General features: G+C 39.5%; 1 protein-coding gene across 1 annotated transcript in view; it reads right to left on the minus strand.

Moving 5' to 3' along the window:
* The window catches only part of LOC309545868 (atrial natriuretic peptide receptor 1-like), a 216,485-nt gene that overhangs the window by 33,051 nt on the left and 162,417 nt on the right, over nt 1-21,017 (minus strand). The window contains exons 17-20 of the mRNA XM_082245275.1: nt 18,893-18,986; nt 11,724-11,811; nt 5,812-5,951; nt 4,280-4,432 (exon numbers count right to left, since the gene is read on the minus strand). Of these exons, the coding sequence (XP_082101401.1) occupies nt 4,280-4,432; nt 5,812-5,951; nt 11,724-11,811; nt 18,893-18,986 (475 nt within the window). The remainder of the gene's footprint in view (nt 1-4,279; nt 4,433-5,811; nt 5,952-11,723; nt 11,812-18,892; nt 18,987-21,017) is intronic.

A 21,017-nucleotide genomic window follows, 5' to 3' on the forward strand; every position in this document is an offset into this window, starting at 1 on the left:
TCCCAGGGATGCTGGGCAGTCGGCCCAGGTCCCCAACAGCATGACAGAGTGAGCCCAGGCACCTTGTCTTCTTTCCAGACGCTGACAGGACTCCAGAGAGAAGGGCCTATCTGCATGTCTCCCCGGCGGCGGGTATGTTCTATGAGGGATGCAGAGGTTGACTGGGTGATTAATGATCTGTTTGAGACAATTTGTTTGGGGTACTGTGTGGATACGGGCATTGGGGGCCTGGAACTATAGACTAACTTCAAAGTCAACTCGTCTGGGGTCTCCTCCTTTGTTAGTCTCCTTACGAAAGGGGAGAGATGTGATGGGAGTCACTTTGGTTGGGGAGCCCATGGAACCCAGCTTACCTTAGAGAGGTTGGAAAATCCCTGTCACAGCTCCCCAGGTCCCTCTTATGTGTAAGTCACCCTGTGTCTATTAGGGGCGCAGGGTGACTGAGAAAATACAAGCTATTCGTTGGCTAGTCTTGTATGTAGGGCAGCTATAATATCTGATATCTATTTTCAAGACTGGAGGAAGCGGTATTCTGACAGAAGCACATAAGCACACTGTGGGCCGGTTCTGTCACATTTAATTAACTCAGCACTTAACCCACCCTGGATGACTAGACTATTCAGCCCCTACAATAGTGAATACAAAGGACACATTATTACAAGTATAAACACATCCCACAAGGGTTTGCTAGCAGAGACACTAGGTGTTCCAATTAACAATTAAACATGGCCTCCACGTCTAAGGAATGCTTTGATTACTCAGGAATATCAGGTGGCATGGCAACGGTCTACAACAGGCTATATGGTAAAACTCATAAAATGTTCCATCATTCTGATACAGTGGAATTAATGTATCATAGATTTCTTCAGGGATGTTGTGGATAAATATTACTGTCCCAATTGAAGTAATCCAAACCATATTCTCAGTTACCATTAAAGCAGCCTAATACCTTAAATTCCCCCCTGCAATCATTAATGTAAGCTGTGTCAACATGAAAATTCCCATTTTTTTCTACCTTTATTTTGCAGTTTTTAGTGCTATCACATTACTTCAATTCCTCTTCCTGCTGAGTCCAAAAGCAGCAAGTGGGTGTGGTTACTGAAAGCTAGTGACATCACTTTCAAGGAGGGACACTGTTCCTGTGTAGCCAGTGGGCGTATGCTGATCATAGGTTCCCGCGCAGTGTTCTCTCATCAGTAAGGATGCATTGTACATCCTAACTCATGAGAAAATGAAGAAATAATACGCACAGGACAAGGGGGGGGGGCACATATACAGAATAGCTGTGCTGGGCTTTGAATGAAGACTACCATAGCAGAAGGGAGGTGGGGAGGGGAGGGGGGAAACTGTCAGTGTAGTTGGAAGTGCTCCGGGGTCTCGCCGTCTACAATCATCATAGTACAGGCAACCACACTAAAGCCCCATACACACGAGAAGAAATTCGGCCCAGAAATTTCGTCCGACGACCGATCTACCGATTTTCGGCTTGTTAGTATGGTGCTTCCGACAACCCACTCCGACTTTTCGGCCGAAAAAATCCTGGTGTGCAGGCTATATAATTTTTGTCAACCATCAAAACACGTCCAGTTTTTGTCTCATTAGTACAGATTTGGATGGGGAAAAATCTTATGAGCAAGACTAGGCATGCTCAGAGATGAAAGACTACATAGAAAGCAATCCAACACATGACATCACTTCTGAAGTAGAATTCTGTCATACGGGAAAATTTGTGTGCAGTCTAGAGTAGGGATGATCGAACTTTTGAAAAGTTCGGTTCGACCAGAACACCCGAATTTCCCAAAAGTTCGGTTCGGATTTCAGAACCCCATTGAAATCAATGGGACCCGAACTTCGGTAATCAAAAAACACCATTTTGAAGCCCTAAAACCCAATAAATGCCCCTAAAAAGTGCCTAGGGTTCTGGGTCATGCCCCATTAACTATTAATCACACAAAAAAAGTTCTTAAAAATTGTCATTTTTGATAAATTTTTACTTTGTATTTAGTATCTGGGGGGTCTAAAAGGTGTGCATGTGAAGTTTCAGCTCTGTAGCATGTCCAGAACCATGAAAAAAAAAAGATAATTTTTCAGTTGAACAGGGATGTGGGTCGGGACCCTCCTTTAACTTTAACACCTATATGATCTTTTTTTCTGGTTCTGGACATGCTACAGAGCTGAAACTTCACAGGTACACCTTTTAGACCCCCAAAACACAAAATCACACAAAAAAAGTTCTTAAAAATTGTCATTTTTGATAAAAAAGCCAATTATTGAAAAATTAAAAAAAAAAAAAGAAAAGAGATTTCAGCTCTGTAGCATGTCCAGAACCATGAAAAAAAAGATTGTTAGTATTAGAAAACTTTCAGCACAGGAGGTTGGCTCCGCTGCTGTAACACCTTGCCGGTTTAATAGAAGGCATTTTTTTGGGTTCTTTGCAGTCAGGAAAAACATCTGAACTTGTGTATAGTGGTACTGTGCACAAGTTCTGATGTTTTGCCTGCCTCCAAAAACCCCCAAAAAATGCCAGCAAAAACACACCTGGGCATTTTTTTTTTGACGCTAGCGTTTTTTTTGGCATTTTTCGGGGTTCTTTTGAGGCAGGCAAAACATCTGAACTTGTGTATAGTGGTGTATATACACACATCCATATATTTATATACACACCTAGACATATATAGGTGTGATAGTAGCAGAAATATATGCTTGCGCTAATGAAATAATTTACAGTAATATATTTCTGCTACTATCACACCTATATATGTCTAGGTGTGTATATAAATATATGTATGTGTGTGTATATACCACTATACACAAGTTCAAATGTTTTGCCTGCCTCAAAAGAACCCCAAAAAATGCCAAAAAAACGCTAGCGTCAAAAAAAAAATGCCCAGGTGTGTTTTTGCTGGCATTTTTTTGGAGTTTTTGGAGGCAGGCAAAACATCAGAACTTGTGCACAGTACCACTATACACAAGTTCAGATGTTTTTCCTGCACATGCACGGACTTCATATCATTGAAGTCAATGCAAGTCGCCTCCAGGTCGCCCCAAAGTAGAACAGGACCCTTTTTCTAAGTCGGAGCGACTTGTGTCGCTCCTATTAGAACGGTCCTGTGCTAATCAATGGCAGGTGACCCAGTCGCCTGACAAGTCGCGCTAGTGTGAATGGGGACTTAATCTATTATTTTGGAAATAACATAGACAAGGAATGTAAAACCATAATTTTTCTGTTGTAATAAAATATGGCATGACAATAATTGGGACATTTGATCCTGTCTCTGTTTGTCTTATATACCTTGCTAAATAAAGGTCCAACAGTATTAGTATTACTCCTTAGTGCGTCACTTGTTAATAGTAAGTGTTAATAATAGTAATTGTTATTAATAGTTAATAGTTGCTATTAATAGTTATTAAAGTGGTTGTATACCCCCCTGTTATGTTTGTACCTATAAGTAAGCCTATAACAAGCCTTACCTATAGGTACTGTAAATATCTTGCACCGTTTAGAGGATATTTACATTGCATGCAGCTAATGACGTCATCGGTGCATGCGCTCTGAGAGCCGGTTCACACTTATGCGGCTGCGGCGTTCGCATGTAATGTCGGAGCGCACTGCTCCTTCATTACATGCGATCGGCTGTGCGGTGCGAGTTTAGTCATACACTTTGTATGGCTAAATTTGCACCGCACCCGCAGCACAGGACCCTTTTTTGCAGCCGCATCAGGATCGGATCGCACAGCGGTTCACACTTGTGCGATCCGATCCTGTGCGAACTGCAAGATCGCACTGCGATATGCGATCAAACTGGGGGTGTCGTTAAGATTACATTGACACCCCCAGCGTATTGCATATGTGAACTGCCGGGGGTGCTTTTGCGATGCGGGAACAGGCTGCGGATTCGCAGCCTTCCCGCATCGCATAAGTGTGAACCGGGGCTGAAGGAACGGCCATCTATGTCCTTTATTCAGAGCCCTGTGCCATGTCCAGCGGCTCCCACGCGCTGGCTCCTGCCTGTAGCACAGCCGGAGTCCCCAGACCCAGAAGGAAGATGGACGAAGATGGATGCTGCCTCCAGCGGGGGCGACGCAGGCTTCGTTTGCAGGTAAATGCCACATAATTTGCTAGTATGCTTTGCATACTAGCACATACTGCATTTACTTTGCAGGTAACCAAAAAAAAAAATTTCCAGGCTTTACCTTCTCTTTAATAATAAGTAATTGTTAATATTAAGTGTCCATTCAGTATAGTAATCAATAAGTTTGGTGGAGTGGCATAACATACCAGAATGAATTCCAGCACGGATCCTGAGCTGAGTGTTTGGCTTATGAGGAATTCGAAATGTCTTGCACACAGCAACTAGGTCTAAAGCCATGCTTGCAATTTCACTGGCATGGTATATACCATTCTCTTGAGGCACTCCAGAAACAACCATGTCTTAAAAGAAAACATATGAATTGTATATGTAAAACACATAAAACACATAGATGGCATTCTAGAGAGAATAATAGTAGTATACAGCAAGCTTAACTCTGTAATGTGCTCTCTAATGGCATAGCACATTAAAGTCAATTGGCTGGACAAGAGTACTGCAAGGAAATCAGATGTTTCATACTTATTATATAGGAATATTTGTGTTGTGCCTTTTTTTTTCCTCCTGTTTCAATAATTTTATTGGTGGAACTAGATGGATTTGTGTCTTTTTCCAACCTGACTAACTATGTAATAATTGATTTTTTTAATAGGCCTCCTAAATATACTGTATGTTGCTTGATCATTTGGATTCTAAATAAATTTGTTTGTAAAGGATGGAATGTTATAGAAAGAATGTATATACACTAAATTACCAAAAATATTGGGACGCCTGCCTTTACACGCACATGAACTTTAATGGAATCCCAGTCTGAGTCCGTAGGTTTCAATATTGAGTTGGCCCACCCTTTTCAGCTAGAACAGTTTCCACTCTTCTGAAAAGGCTTTCCACAAGGTTTAGTATTGCGTCTATGGGAGTGTTTGACCATTCTTCCAGAAGTGCATTTGTGAGGTCAGGCACTGATTTTGGATGAGAAGGCCTGGCTTGCAGTCTGTGCTCTAATTCATCCCTAAGGTTTTCTATCGGGTTGAGGTCAGGACTCTGTACAGGCCAGTCAAATTCCTCCACCCCAAACTCGCTCTTCTATGTCTTTATGGACCTTGCTTTGTGCACTGGTGCGCAGTCATGTTGGAACAGGAAGGGGCCAACCCAAACTGTTCCAACAAAGTTGGAAGCATGAAATTGTCCAAGATGTCTTGGTATGCTGACGCCTTAAGAGTTCCCTTCACTGGAACTACTAAGGGACCAAGCCCAACCTCTGACAACCCCTCGCCACCCCACAACATAATCCCCTCTCCACAAAGCAATGTCCATAAAGACTTGGATGAGCGAGTTTTGGGCGGAGGAACTTGACTGGCCTGTACCTCACTTCTGGAAAAATGGAAAAACATTCCATAAACCTTGTGGACAGCCTTCCCAGAAGAGTTAAAGCTGGTAAGGCTGCAAAGTTTGGACCAACTCAATATTGAACCCTACAGACCAAGACCGGGATGCCATTGAATTTCATGCGCGTGTAAAGGCAGACGTCCCGATACGTTTGGCAATATAGTGTAGGTTCTGTGGGTGATGTAGGCACTTCCAAAAATGTTTACACATGCAGTTCAGTATCTTCTGCACTGTGGCATAGGTAAAAATAACTTCAAAATGGTTTTCAATGCAGCAACTACATAGAAAATGATCACATAGGATGGCTACAAAAACATTACGGCATTCCACCACTTACAGGCATCGCCTATTGTCTCCACTTTATAGACGTCATAGTTGTCAATGATATCATCAAAGGTTGTGTAGAGTTTGTTAAGGAAATCTACCACCTGGTACGGTGTACTGGTGCTGGACAAATGGGTGAACCCCACAATGTCACTAAGGAGGGAAACAAATACACTATATTTATAAAATGTCAGCATACATTAAATGTTGAATGGGGAAAAGATGAATAGTTTTTCACATATGGGGGAAATTAGGAAAATATTACTATCATATATCACTAGGGTACTATCAATTAAAGGTCAAATCTAGCTTTACCTTCAGTCTTGTGCAGTTGTACAGGCTCCTCTCCTGTATCGAAATATGCTTACAATGATTTTCCTGCACACTGTGAGCTTTTCACAACGTGCATAGAAAACAACAGCAAGTCAGATTGAGCTTTATTTCCTGCCTGAAAATGTCCAAAATCATCTATTCCTTTCCTTTTCCCCACCCTAATGTCCTGGGCCCTCCACTTTCATTCACTGGATTTCAAATCTTTCAATCACTGAGGTTCAGCATTACATGTGGTTGTTACTTAGGGTAGTCTACATGCAAATACATTCTGCCTAATAATGCCCACTCCTCCAGACTGACATCCACCCATTATTGACTGACATCTGACATCACATATTTGTATAACTCCTCCCAGGAGTCACCCCACTGCACACCTTAGCTGATGTCTGATGCCAGAATGAAACCTCCTTTGGCCAGTCAGAGGATCCCCAAAATATGTTGGATATAAAGATATTACACATCTACTCCTAGGTCTTTTGATTAAATAATAGCTCTTTTTCCTTATTTTGCATAGAGAGTAGTGCAAAACATAATAGCTCCTCTCATTTAACATTTCAAGTAATGTCCAACAAAAGAACCAGTGGTCATGGGACTTTACATGAGGCAAATCACAGAAATAGACATAATTGCAGATTTCTTGCATCATAACAAATTACATATTTACAGTAATAGAAACATAATACAATTCTGACCATAAAAAAGAGACGCTGAGCTGATCCCTAATAGATTAAGATATAAACAATATGAATTCATAAATGTTCCCAATATCCACATACATAATGGTATTACATAGATGAAATTATATGATTATATAGCATATGATGACCAGAAATTTCTTGACATACTTTACATAAGGCATACATGATTATTTAAGGTATTTTGACTCTATGCATTTCGTGGACCCCTGTCCACTCCCTCAGGAGTAGATGCAGGAGAGTTGTCTAAAAAAGTGAGGACATGCCAGAATAATAATATTAGAATAGTAAACATTTTTTAGGATCTGCACTTCATGGACACTTGGCCTGCCCTCCCATTGTCTTGTGGGGTACCCTTCCAAAGACCCCAGGGTAGACATCCCTTTGCACCCCCTGTTCTATGACTGCTGGGCCTATTTTTCCGAGCTGACCTGTAAGTATCTAGGCTTTATGTCCAGCTTAACTCCCTTCTGCCTTTTTCTCTCCCCACTTTTGGGAGTTATTCACCTAGTATACAATATTATTATTCTGGCATGTCCTTACTTTTTTGGACAACTCTCTTGCATCTACTCCTGAGGAAGTGGACAGGGATCCACGAAACTCATACAGTTAAAGGATGTCAAGAATCGTTTTGGTCACCATACACTATATAATCATTTATGAGTTATAGGATGTCAAGAATTTTCTGGTCACCATACGCTATGTAAATTCCTCTATGTAATAACAACATTAGTGTGAATATTGGGAACCTTTATGATATCATATTGTTTATATCTATAAATTTATTATGGATCATCTCTTTTTTATGGTCGAAATTGTATTATGTTTCTTTTACTGTATATATGTAATGTGTTACGATGCAATAAATCTACTTCTGTGATCTTCTGTGATCTTCTGTGATTTGCCTCATGTAAAGTCCTATGACCACTGTATCTTTTGTTGTACTGCAATTAGTGATGGAGGCTTCTGACTCATGGTGCATTAGATCATCATTATGTATCTGTTCATGTTATGAAGGTGGAAGACACCTTGGTCTCCTTTGATCTGCTGCACCATATATACCATTTTGGGTAATACTCTTATATACAACTTTTCTACAGTATGGTAACCCATTAATATGTTAGCCATTTCACTTCCTATGTCTCGGCAGCCATTGTGAGTGTGTGGGGTTTCTTATGGGGTTTGATTTCTGTCCCAGGGGCTGCAAGGTGCTGGTGGGATTTGTCTCCCCTCCTCCCTTGGCATGTTCGGGGTGGGCACGGAGGATTTCCTTCAGCGCCTTGCGTTCATGCACGGCGTTTGATGTCATGACCGCATTGTGGCGTGGGGCGGTCAGCTCTACCCCCCACTGCCGCATGGAGCCAGTTAGTTGCTGGGCCCTCAGATCTTGGCATTCCTGCCGTATAAGGGGGCGTTGCCCCTCCTGTTCTTTCCCATGTCCAGCATCTGCACGGCATTTGGCAAGGACCTACCCCTGGCCATCTGACAGAAATGGGTGAAGTGCCCTAGGGGACTGTGTCTTTATGTGTTCTTTAGCTGGATAGGCATTGTGGCTCTCCCTTACACAATGGGTCCCAACATGTAAGTGTCACTGTGGCCATAACGATGGCTTTTGTAATTTAGAATCCACTTTCAGGGTTTATTTTGAGCCCGTGCCTACTTTTACTCCTATTTATCACCGGACTATTGGTCTGGTCTCATTCTTATAAATGTTTTTTCGGTTTCTTGGTCACATGACACCTCCTTGGATAAGAATATACATTTTAACGATGTGCTTTCACAACTCATATCTCTACTGATTTAAATTCTTCCCCTATTTTTATTGTTCATTCAACCCCCCCCCCCCCATTCTTGGTTCGGCTGATTATTTGTGTTCTTTCCTGGTCACGTGTCACTCTTTGTGGGTATGTATACATATACATTTTCTACTATGTGTATTCACAATTTACATATCTAATTTTTTAATAGACCATCACTGGCTAGTTATGCCACTACTAATTTCAACACTTTTGGATCTACACTTAGTGGAAACTTGGCCCGCCCTCCCATTGTCTTGTGGTCTATGTGGGTACCTTTCCACAGCCCCCAAAATAGACGTTCCCTTGCACCCCCCTGCTCTATATCTGCTGGGTCAATTTTTCTGAGCTGACCTGTAAGTAACTAGGCTATATGCCCAACTTCTCTTCCTTCCCCCTTTTTCTCTCCCTCCTTTTGGGAGTTATTCACCTACTATACAAAACTTTTATTCTGGCATGTTCTTACTTTTTTAGACAACTCTCTTGCATCTAGTCCTGAGGAAGTGGACAGAAATCCATGAAACGAGTAGATTTAAAAGATGTCAAGAATCTTTTTGGTCACCATACGCTTTAAAATCATGTATGAGTTATAGGATTTCAAGAATTTTCTGGTCACCATACGCTATGTAATCATGTAATAATATCATCTGAATATTGGGAACAATTCATATTGTTTATATCTTAATTTTTTTTTTACTGATCAGCTCAGCATTTCTTTTTATTATGTTTCTATTACTGTATATATGTAATTTGTTACAATGCAAAACATTTGCAATTATGTCTACTTCTGTGATTTGGCTCATGTAAAGTCCCATGACCACTGTATCTTTTGTTGTTTGTTGTCTAATGTTAGTTAATCCTAGCTTGATAAAGAGCTGGGCATGGTTTGAAACATCACTTTTAAATGACAGGCGTTATTAGGTTTTCAACTGCTGCCTATATGAAACAAAGTGAAATAGCAAATTTTCTAGTCAAAAAACCTAGGTGCAGATTAAATGTCTTTCAACTTTTTCCTTAAACTATGACATCTATCCAAAGTAGTCTAAAACATTTAAATCTAACCACAAACACCCTGTGTGGTACATTGGAAGGGTCACCACCATAGATCAATCATTATTAGGACCATCATTAGAAGTAAGGACAGCCTCATACAGGCTTCCTGACAGGACCTCAACCTCGACCCAAGCACCCAAAGGAGCAGAAAGAGGCAGTGCACTGTGGCAAACTGTGGGGCTCAGGGAACTTTTCTTTATTTGCTGGGAACTCCAGAATTACTCCACATGTGGCCAGGAGTACTTAACCATTTCTGTTCTTTCCCCAAGCACTCCTTACTGAATTAAGGGAGTCCAGGCCCAGTACAGGAGGGATGCTTCTACCTCCATTGGCAGCCCTGGTCATTGCAAATGTTTAGACAGGCTGTGATACAAGGTTTCACCTTTAGGTGGCTATATGGATAAGCCTTGTCTCAGTAAAACACAGGTATATGATGGTGCCCTGTGTATGTCAAAAGAAGTAGTTTATTTTACTATTCAAATGTAGGTAGCCTAAGTATAATTGCAGACAATACCCAAGAGTAACATATCCAGTAATCCAGTTAACAAAATCCTTACAGAATAACCACTGGGTACATTTTGTAACCATAAAAAAAAAAACAATTTTTCTGCTTCTGTCACATTTGTTTATGGAGGAGTATCCACAGTTTGTCTATAAAAGTCTTTAAATTTAAGAGATAACAATTTATAATATGCAATGAATTGAAAGGTATTTCCAAATGGGAATTGTCAACATTAGGAATTATCAACTGGTGATAATACAGCCGTTTTTTCTGTATGTTTATTAACAGATTGATTTTGACTTTCTAACAGTATGATGGCATATTTTAATCTACTAGTCAGGACTCAAAGATAGAGTATAGTGTATAAGTAATTACATGCTAGATATAGTATGCATTTAAATACATGAAAACATTAGTGACAAAGTCAAACCTCAGGCAATTAGAAGGGTAGTAATCCTTCTATTCTCGACAGCTATACATCCTGGCTCATGAAAACATATAGTTGAATCTGTGTTGTGGAAAAAGCAACACTTCTTGCCCAGATTTGTTTAAAGCAGTATTTTAAATGTTATTTACATGATGTCACTTTCTAATCCTGATGATGGATTAATAGGAGAGCATTGATGTGAGGTATCAGCTAAAGAATTTCAACATAACCTTTCAGTTATGTTTGTTCCCATCAAAACCCATTAGTTTGTTTGCCATTGCATTTAACATATACAGAATCTAAAAGGAGTGATATTCTATGAAAATTGCATGGGTTGATTTTTCAAAAAATACTTTTTTTTCCACCCTTTAGCACCCTACTAGTTCACCTTCAAACAAACCTACAATTCTACCTACCTCTGGCTAAGTTTAGAACAGACCAAACATGCCTTTGAACAGTCATCCTATTCACTGCCTATAGGGTTCATTGGACTTGAGATGAGGCTCTACTACTGCTAATTGCAGTATTAAGCATCTAAATAGGACATTGTTCCAATATGCTCAGCAAAATACTCAAGAGCATGTGTATGCAGGCGTTTGTATGGTTCAATGAACTATAAAAGAAAGTGGGTGGGAGGACAGCCATAACCCCTGTGCACACACAGAGGCAGGTAGGGCTTGGATGATCATCATAAGCCCAAGTACACCTAGCTATACTCTTGCTGGCTGCTTTTACAGTGGAAACTAATTTCTCAGCATATTTTTGCTTGGCGCTTTTAAAGTGGAAATTTATTTCTCAGCATGGCAAGAATGTATTTTATTTAAAAATGAAAAATATATTATTAATTGTAAGGATGAAATGCATTTCAAAGCTTGGAAATGTTTGACAATATTTCCAGCACAAAATAACCGTCATCAACGTTTTCAAGACTATTTTTAAAAACCAAAGAAGAGGAAATGGGGAAAAAAGTAGGAATGTTTGCCATAGTGACCAGTGAGATTCCTTGTTTTGTTTAATAATACAATAAAAAAATTAGACAAGATTCATGACACCCATTTACAGAAACATGTAGCACTGTACAAATTAATTCAAGTAGAATCTTGGTTTACATGTTCCTACCTAAAAAATACGGTTGCGCTGGTATAACTTTGAGCTTGTGATTGTTTTCCTTGTCTCAGATCATCTGCGACCTGTTTTGGTAGCATACCTTTGGACAAAAAATAGAAACATTACAAGTTGTTTACCAAGCTTATACTGAATATGCATTAATTTCATTCATGGGGTTCTATGACCACCGTATTCCAATATATTTATATTTTTGTAGGCAAAAGTTACATGGAAACCTATAACAGTTTCCGAGTTTAAAACCTTTCTGGGCCTTTCCCTTAACATGAGCATAACCAAAAGGAGTGAGTTGCGATTACATTGGTCCACTAACCCAATTCACCATATATGCGTGTTCTCTGCTTCCATGTCCAGAGAACACGCGTACATGAGCAAATTCTGCAGTACTTGCACTTCAATGACAATGAACTCTGTCATCCTCGGGGAGAACCTGAATATGACCGGCTCCACAAAATTCGCCCCCTCGTAAACCACTTAAATCAGCGGTTTGCAGCCTTGTTTACCCCCCAGCAAGTTGTCTGCATTGATGAGTCCCTGATTAAGTTTACTGGCCGCCTTGCTATCAAGCAGTATCTCCCCAGCAAGCGTGCCAGATATGGGGTCAAGCTGTATAAGCTGTGTGACAGGGCCACAGGCTATACAGTTAGTTTCCGTGTTTACGAGGGAAAAGATAGCACAGCGGAGCCCCCCAACTGCCCAGACTACATAGGGAGCAGCTATCCAGCAAGATCCGGCAAGGATCGTATATCGGAAAATGTCCGTGACAAATACCATTACTTGTCACGGACATTTTCCGCTATACGATCCTTGCCGGATCTTGCTGGATAGCGGTACTTTGTATATCTTATGGGAATAAACCCCTTTAAAACTATATCACACCATCTGGAGCCTTTTTATCTTCTTTCCAATATTTATATCATGAGCTGCCTTATGGAATGGTGAGGAGGAAAATCACTAACGATACAGCCAGGAGGATCTTAAAGGGGACCTGCCAATAAGCGTGATTGGTCTCAATATTTTAAGATATATGAGACCCACTACATTTGGTAAGTCACCCATCTTATTAATTACCTCACGGGAAGAAGGCATTCAGCACCTGCACTTTACCAGTCACAGTGGATTTATTATAATAGAGCACTTGCACAGTTCCGGAACAAGGAACAATCACTGAACATTGGATTTTGTTATAAATAATTTTTAAATATGAGATGAATTTATTTATTTATGAATATATTTATATGGAATAATTATTTGATTGGCAATCATTTGCACACTTGCACTCACATTGTATTTTGCACAGGTTGATGTTTATGTATATTTGCACATAATATTTAATTTAAAAATATTTTTTTACATATTTATATAATTTGAGCAAGCGGGGTAGATAGCTCCTTTTTAGGACTATTTTTCTTTTTACACTAACCTATATCACTACCGCTGATGCTATATTCCACGGTTTGTCACTAATTTAAGATAAATAATTTTTATATATAAAACACCAAATTCCTAGGCGCGGGGAGTACTCCTCTTTTAAGTGGTACTTTTTTACTAATGGTGGGTATACTACACAATTTTCTTGCAGAGATTTCTATTAGGTTCTTTTTTTCGTTCAGCCCACAGGCTGCATGAAAAAAAACCCTACAATATATGCCAAACAAGGACCAGCAATGTACTGGTATGTTTCTGGATTTTGATTGGTTATACCAGGATGATGCCTGCAGATTTAGGCATCATCTTGGTATCGTTTTATACAGCCAGCGGTCGGTTTACATGTAAAACTGATCCTAGCAGATAATTAGCCGCTAGACTGCTTTCACAAGCAGTGGGAGGGGACACCCAAGAGTGCAGCCGGTGGTTCAGTTATCTAACTATAGAGCTGATTGGAGACGAGAGTGGAAGCTACAGGAAGCTACGAGCATTTCATGACTTCCGTTTCACCAGAAATAAACAGCGCCATTGGGAAATTGGGAAAGCATCTTATCACACCAATCTTGGTGTGGTTAGATGCTTTAAGGTCAGAGGAGAGATCTAGAGTCTAAAAGACCCCATTTTTTTTTAAAAAAAAGAGTACCTGACACTACAGATTGCTATCATAGGGGATATTTAAATTCACTGTGATAACAATAAAAATGATTTAAAAAAAAAAAAAAATGAAAGGAAAGGTGTCAACATAACATAAAAAAGCAAAATAAAAAAAAATAAAAAAATCAAGCCCCCCTGTCTCCCCGTGCTTGCGCGCAATGGCGCACGCAAGCATTGGTCTAGTGTCATATGTAAACCGCAATTGCAGCATGCATGTGAGGTATCGCTGCGAACGCCAGGTCGAGGGCAGTAATTCTTGCAGTAGACCTCCTCTGTAAGTCCAAAGTGGTAACCTGTGGTAAGACTTTTAAAGGCTTTTAAAAATATACGTAGTTTGTTGCCGCTGCACGGGTGTGTGCAATTTTTAAAGCATGTCATGTTTGGTATCTATGTACTCGGCATAAGATCATATTTTAAATTTTACCAAACAATTAGGAATTATAAGGTGTATTTGTGCATTAAATTTAAAAAAAATATATTTTTTTCTCAGAAATTGCGTTTGGAAAATCTGTGCGCAAATACTGTGTGACAAAAAAATTTGCAACATCCACCATTTTGTTCTGTAGGGCCTCTGCTTTAAAAAATATATAATGTTGGGGGGTTCAAAGTAATTTTCTAGTAAAAAAAAAATATTTTTTCATGTAAACAAAAAGTCACAGAAAAGGCTTGGTTTTCAAGTGGTTAGAAGAGTGGGTGATGTGTGGCTAAGGTTGAGCATAAAATGCCAGGACAGTTCAAACACTCCCCAAATTACCCCTTTTTGGAAAGTAGACACCCAAAGCTATTTGCTGAGAGGCATATTGAGTCCATGGAGTATTTTATATTTTGCCCTAAGTTTCGGGAAGGGGACAATTTGTTTTTTGTTTTTTTGTTTTGTTTTTACACAAAGTTGTCACTAAATGATATATTGCTCACACATGCCATGGGTATATGTGAAATGACACCCCAAAATACATTCTGCTGCTTCTCCTGAGTACAGGGATACCACACGTGTGAGACTTTGGGAGCCTAACTGTGTACAGGACCCCGAAAGCCAATCACCACCTTCAGGTTTTCTAATGGCGTAAATTGCTTATTTTACCTCCGCACTACCTGTCACAGTTTCAGAGGCCCTGAAATTTCAAGATAGCACAAAACCCCCCCAAATGACCCCATTTTGCAAAATAGACACTCCAAGCTATTAGCTGAGAGGCATGGTGAGTCCATGGAATAGTTTATATTTTGCCACGTTTCAGGAAAATTATTATTTTTGTTTTTGTTTTTTTTTACACAAAGTTGTCACTAAATGATATATTGCTCACACATGCCATGGGTATATGTGAAATGACACCCCAAAATACATTCTGCCGCTTCTCCTGAGTACAGGGATACCCCATGTGTGAGACTTTTTGGCAGTCTAGTCACATACAGGACCCCAAAAATCACTGCCTTCAGGCTTTCTAAGGGAGTAAATTGTTGATTTCACTCCTCACTACCTATCACAGTTTTAAAGGCCATGAAATGCCAAGATAGCACAACCCCCCCCCCCTCCAAATGACCACTTTTCGAAAAATAGACACCCCAGGGTATTTGCTAAGGTGCATAGTGAGTATGGTGCAGCTCTCATTTATTTTGGAAAATGAAGAAAAAAAAGGAGAATGCATTTTTTTTCCTCTTTTTTCAATCTTCAAAACTTTGTGACAAAAAGTGAGATCTGCAAAACACTCAACATGCCTCTCTGTAAATAGCTTAGGGTGTCTACTTTCCGAAAAGGGGTCATTTGGGGGGGGGGGGGGTTGTGCTGTCTTGGCATTTCATGGCCTCCGACACTGTGATAGGTAGTGATGAGTGAAATCAACAATTTACGCCATTGGAAAGCCTGAAGGTGCTGATTGGTTTTTGGGGTCCTGTACGCGGCTAGACTTCCAAAAAGTCTCACACATGGGGTACTCCCATACTCAAGAGAAGCAGCAGAAACCTCCGAGACTGTGAGAGATAGTGAGCAGCGAAATCAACAATTTACGCCATTAGAAAACCTGAAGGTGGTGATTGGTTTTTGGGGTCCCGTAAACAGCTAGCCTCCCAAAAAGTCTCACACATTTGGTATCCCTGTACTCAGGAGAAGCAGCAGAATGTATTTTGGGGTGTCATTCCACATATACCCATGTCATGTTTGAGAAATGTATCTTTTAGAGACAACTTTGTGTTAAAAAAAAAATGTTTTACATTTTATATTCCCAAAACATGTGGCAAAATATGAAATATTCCATGGACTCACCATGCCTCTCAGCAAACAGCTTGGGGTGTCTACTTTCCAAAATGTATTTGGGGGGGTTTTTGCTGTATCTTGACATTTCAGGGCCTCCTAAACCGTGATAGGTAGTGAGAAATTGCAATGAGAAATTTACGCCCTTTGAAATTCTGAAGGTGGTGATTGGTTTTTGGGGTCCCGTAAACAGCTAGGCTCCCAAAAAGTCTCACACATGTAGTATCCCTGTACTCAGGAGAAGCAGCAGAATATATTTTGGGTGTAATTACAAATTTACCCATAGCATGCGTGAGCAATATATTATTTCAATGACAACTTTGTGTAAAATAAAAAAATTATTATTTTTTTGTCATTTTTAAAACACATGTGAGAAAAAAATGAATAATTCAATGAGCTCAACATGTCTCTCAGGACATTGATGTCTACTTTCCAAAAAGTGGTAATTTGGGGGGGGGGGGGGGGGGGTTGTACTGCCCTGCCATTAAAAGAACTTCATGAAATGAGATAGGCAGTCAGAAAGTAAAAGCTGCATAAATTCCAGTTTTTACACCATAGTTTGTAGAGGCTATAACTTTTGCGCAAACCAATAAAAATACGTTTATTGAGATTTTTTTTGTCAAAGACATGTAGCTAAATACGTTTTGGCCAAAATATATGACAAAAATTGAGTATATTGGATATTTTTTAAAAGACAAAGTTGAAAAATTCATTTTTTCTCAAAAGTTTCGCTCTTTTTTTATTAATATCACAAAAAAATAAAAAGCGCAGAGGTGATCAAATACCACCAAAAGAAAGCTCTGTTTGTGGGAAAAAAAATGTTGTTTGGGTACAGCATTGCATGACTGCGCATTTGTCAGTTAAAGTCATGAAGTGCCAAGTTGAAAAAAGGGGCCTGGTCATTGAGTAGCCAAATCCTCCGGTCTTAAAGTGGTTAAGGAGAGCTGTAGAAGGGTCTGGGTGAAAAGTAGTCTCAAGGACCTCAGAGGCTGAAAAGAAGATAGCCTTCCAAAAAGCCTGTGCCACTGGGCACTCCCTTCACATGAAGATGTGTTCCAGGGTCAGCCACAAAAACAAGCTGCCGAGTAGTTGGGGACAAACTTCGCTATTCTGGCTGGGACTAGGTTCCATCGGGTTAGGATCTTATAGTTTTTTTTTCAATTGCCACAACATTGGTCAATGAGGCTTTAGTAGCAGACCATACTTCAGACAAATTCGCTGTATCACAAGTATGTCCTAAATCATTTTCCCATTTTGCAAATTAAGAAAGAGGTCCAGCGTTTGGGTACTAACAGGTTTTAGAGAATCAAAATAAGCCCTCTAGTGTGGGGATCACGTTTACAGATATGTTCGAATGGCAGTTTTTACATTATTATCAGGACTATTTCTCAGCTGTGCTGCAAGAAGCCCATTGCTTACAGAAATGGGATGAGTCATCAGAGTAATGAGTTCTTTATCAGAGCTCTCAGTGGGAGGTTTCTACTGAAGAAATCTGCAAATCAAACAGCCCTGTCCTGCTGTCTCTTTAGCTAATTTACTATAGTGCTCTTGAAATCCTTTGACACGTATTAAATGTTTATTTATGAAAGTTAAGCTGTATATAGAAAATAAAATAAAAAAAACACACAAAAAAACAACTGTTTGAAAACATATCTTAAAAAAGTCTAAAATGTAACTGTTTTCATAGGTACTTTGTTAGATTCACTGAGTGCTCTAGGAGGACGAGAAGTCTCATTATAAAGGTATGCCATGGCACTGTATGGTACCTGCTCTACAATGTTATAATTAGTTTTCGTTACTTGCCCCAGTACTGATTTACTTCAACTGTCATGGGATATATATAGTATTGTAATATCCTGGCGGCAGCAGGGCATTTATGAACAATTTCTGTGACTAAGGATTTCACCACTGACAAGTTTTTTTCATTGCTTAAAGAAAATGTATGGCAGAACTATGGACATTCAAGTATTTACATATTCTGAACAATCAGTAAATGACCTTTAAAGCTCTCATTGACCCATGTAGCTGCAGGTACGGTGGAGTAAATAATTCTCAATTTTCCCAGCAGAAAAATATAATCTTCCATTCACACCTGAGTGTTTTGTAGTGGGTTTCTCTATACCTGACAATGCCTGATATACCCAACATGCAGAATCCTATTGTTGGTATTTTTGTCTGTTGCCATTTTAACGCTCAGTCATTTCTATGTTCAACGCCCTATGCTCAAAACAGTACATGAGCTATTTTCTTAGCCTAATTAGGCATTTTTGGCCCCAGCAACTTCAATGGAAGCACCTGTGAGATAATGACTAAGCGCTGGCAATAGAGTGAAAAGTGTCTACCCATTTGTCCCTTGCTCCATCTGTTAACCACCTGTAATTTGGTCTTTTCATCACAAATAAAGTGGATTTTCAGAAGTGCAGCCATCTGGAGCTTGTGACATTTTGAACCTATTATGGTCACCTGGCCAAGCTTATCACCATTGAAGAATTACCACACTCTCTGGTAAAACATTGTCAGCAGAAGCTCCATTGGAGCAATTAATAGCAGGGGAAAAAAACTGATAGAAGTTATAAACTCCCCTTACTTACTATGTAATGTATACTGTTATGATGAGTAAACAAGGATACTTTACATTAATATTTTGTACAATATCTATGTATTTTCTATAAATGTCTTACCAGCGCCAAGAAAATATATATTTTTTTTTACCTCTACATTTTCATTATAGTTTACAAATAAAGTCTTACAAAAACAACAGATGAATGCTATTAATCACCAGTGAAGCCACAAAAACAACAACTGGGTAAGAAGAGAAAGAAATACATTAACTTACTGTACAGTAATCTGTCTGTTTTTTGCTTTTCATGCATTAGATCTTGGGTACGTTCAGCAACTAACAGCTCCAGATGTTTACTATATTTTTCCATCTATACGCAAAAAGAAATGCAAATGATTAATTATGTGTTAGCATTAGCTAAATATGTTTCCAGCTATCATAGTTTAGTAGAAATATGTGAATCACAATACTTTCTAAAGAGAATAATTTATGCTTTTTCAAAGGTAAACCAGTTCATATATGTATTCCAACTGCATAGTTTAGTTTTTTGGTTCAAGTTCTGATTTAAAGCTGCCCAATTTTTAAATACAACTTCCTGAAGATGATTGCCTATACATTTGAAATCCACCAGTGAAAGAAACAGATTTGAAATAAGGTATTAGTGGGGAAAGTGGAAAGCCCTTTAAATGTAAACTTATTTATATGTGCATAATATCACATTCATTATGGTGGCAAGAAAGCAATATCAGATTATGGCATTTAGCATTTGAAATGGAAACATAAAGCTTATTTAAGCAGTTCCAGTAAACATAGAGGTCCAGAACCTGACTATCGATCACTGTACACCTTGAACTAAGCAACATAACACAAACTGAGGAAGCAAATTAGACATATCCTAAAACTGCACAGTAAGGAAGATTGCAGATTTAAAGTGCATTAAAAGAAAGACTTCATCTCAGGTAAGCTTATGATGAGAACACAACGTTGGCTGAAATGTATTATTCAGCATATAAGTAATTTGTTTTACAATGTAAACAAATGGAATTTATATAAATATTATTTAACGTAATATGATGGTCAGACTTTCAAAATATGTAACTAATTAGTAATTATATAACTAATAGCTTTAACATAACTATAATGTAGATGTCAGTGACTGTTTGCTGTAGCCACTAGTTATATTGAACTCCAGTGGGCTTTTTAACTCCACTTCCCACAGCTTCCTGGATTTCTAGAAATGTCCGGGATAAAAGAGTTCCTCTACTTCCTTCCCTCAGCAACTCAAAGGGCCTTACCTGATGAGTCAGAGGTAGCTGAGCAAGTGATGCTCGGTCAGGTGTCAGCCTTTTACTTTCAGGACTAGTGTGTGGGCCAGAGCCTAATAGCCCCCAGCTTCTCAAAAAGACTCAACTGCTGTGGGGAGCCCCTGACCAGTTTCTACCAAAGTACTCCAGTTCCAGTGGGATCACCTTTGTCCTTGGGCCTTGGATCCCTCCAGCTGTTTACCTGTGCTAACCTGGACTTCACTTAAAGGTATGCTGTTTATAAGGATAATCTCAAGTAGCTGATTGTGTTCTGTACTATTTTACTGAAGTAGTGACTTTTTGATAGACACTCTCTGCAACATATGCATGTTTTGCATCATGGCACTTGTTTAGGTGCTCAACAATGATTTGAAGACTTTGCAGTCCTTTTGGGAACCCTTGCCCTCAGAATTTACTCCATGTTTTGCAAAGACCCTTACAGTAGTCCGGCATGATATTGTGCGGACTAGCAGGCATAACACCAGGACTTTTCCACTCCGACCGCTTCCTAAGATAGAAGTGGTCCTAATTATGAATGTAATTGTCCCAAGGTGGAGAACAGAGCTCTAAGAGTTTTTTCATTCTTACTGCACAGTAAAAGTGAATAAGATTTAGTTATTGTCAGGAATGAACTGAAAATGGGCAGGAGAGCAAACACTACCATCAACAGCCACTCGCAAGCATTAAAGCATCTAATTAAAAAGTGGTCAGAGGTGTTCTCACAAGAGGACTGTGACTTGCACTGTAGCAGTGGGATTGAAGGCAAGATACTTACATGAGAGAGTCCTCTCATCTGGGAGTGATACTGAAGATTACTTCCACAGGAAATTAAGCTAATGCCAGAACAGATGATGCAACAAGGAGAGGTCAAAGAAGGTCTGAAAAGCAGGGCCCAAGGGTGGCTCTATTAGTCTTTATGAGGAAGGACAACGCCCTTTGTTTTCGTGCGGACCATAGACATCTAAATGATTTTAACATAAGAGATGCCTATCCTCATCCATTGATTCTATGCTGCCCTAGAACAGACCAAATTGCTCTCCACATCTAATTTCACCATGGTCATCAAGGTGGACTGGCAGGAAGCCATTTTCGTTACT

Source organism: Pelophylax lessonae, assembly GCF_965119305.1.
Source record: "Pelophylax lessonae genome assembly, chromosome: 1".
Lineage (NCBI taxonomy): Eukaryota > Metazoa > Chordata > Amphibia > Anura > Ranidae > Pelophylax > Pelophylax lessonae.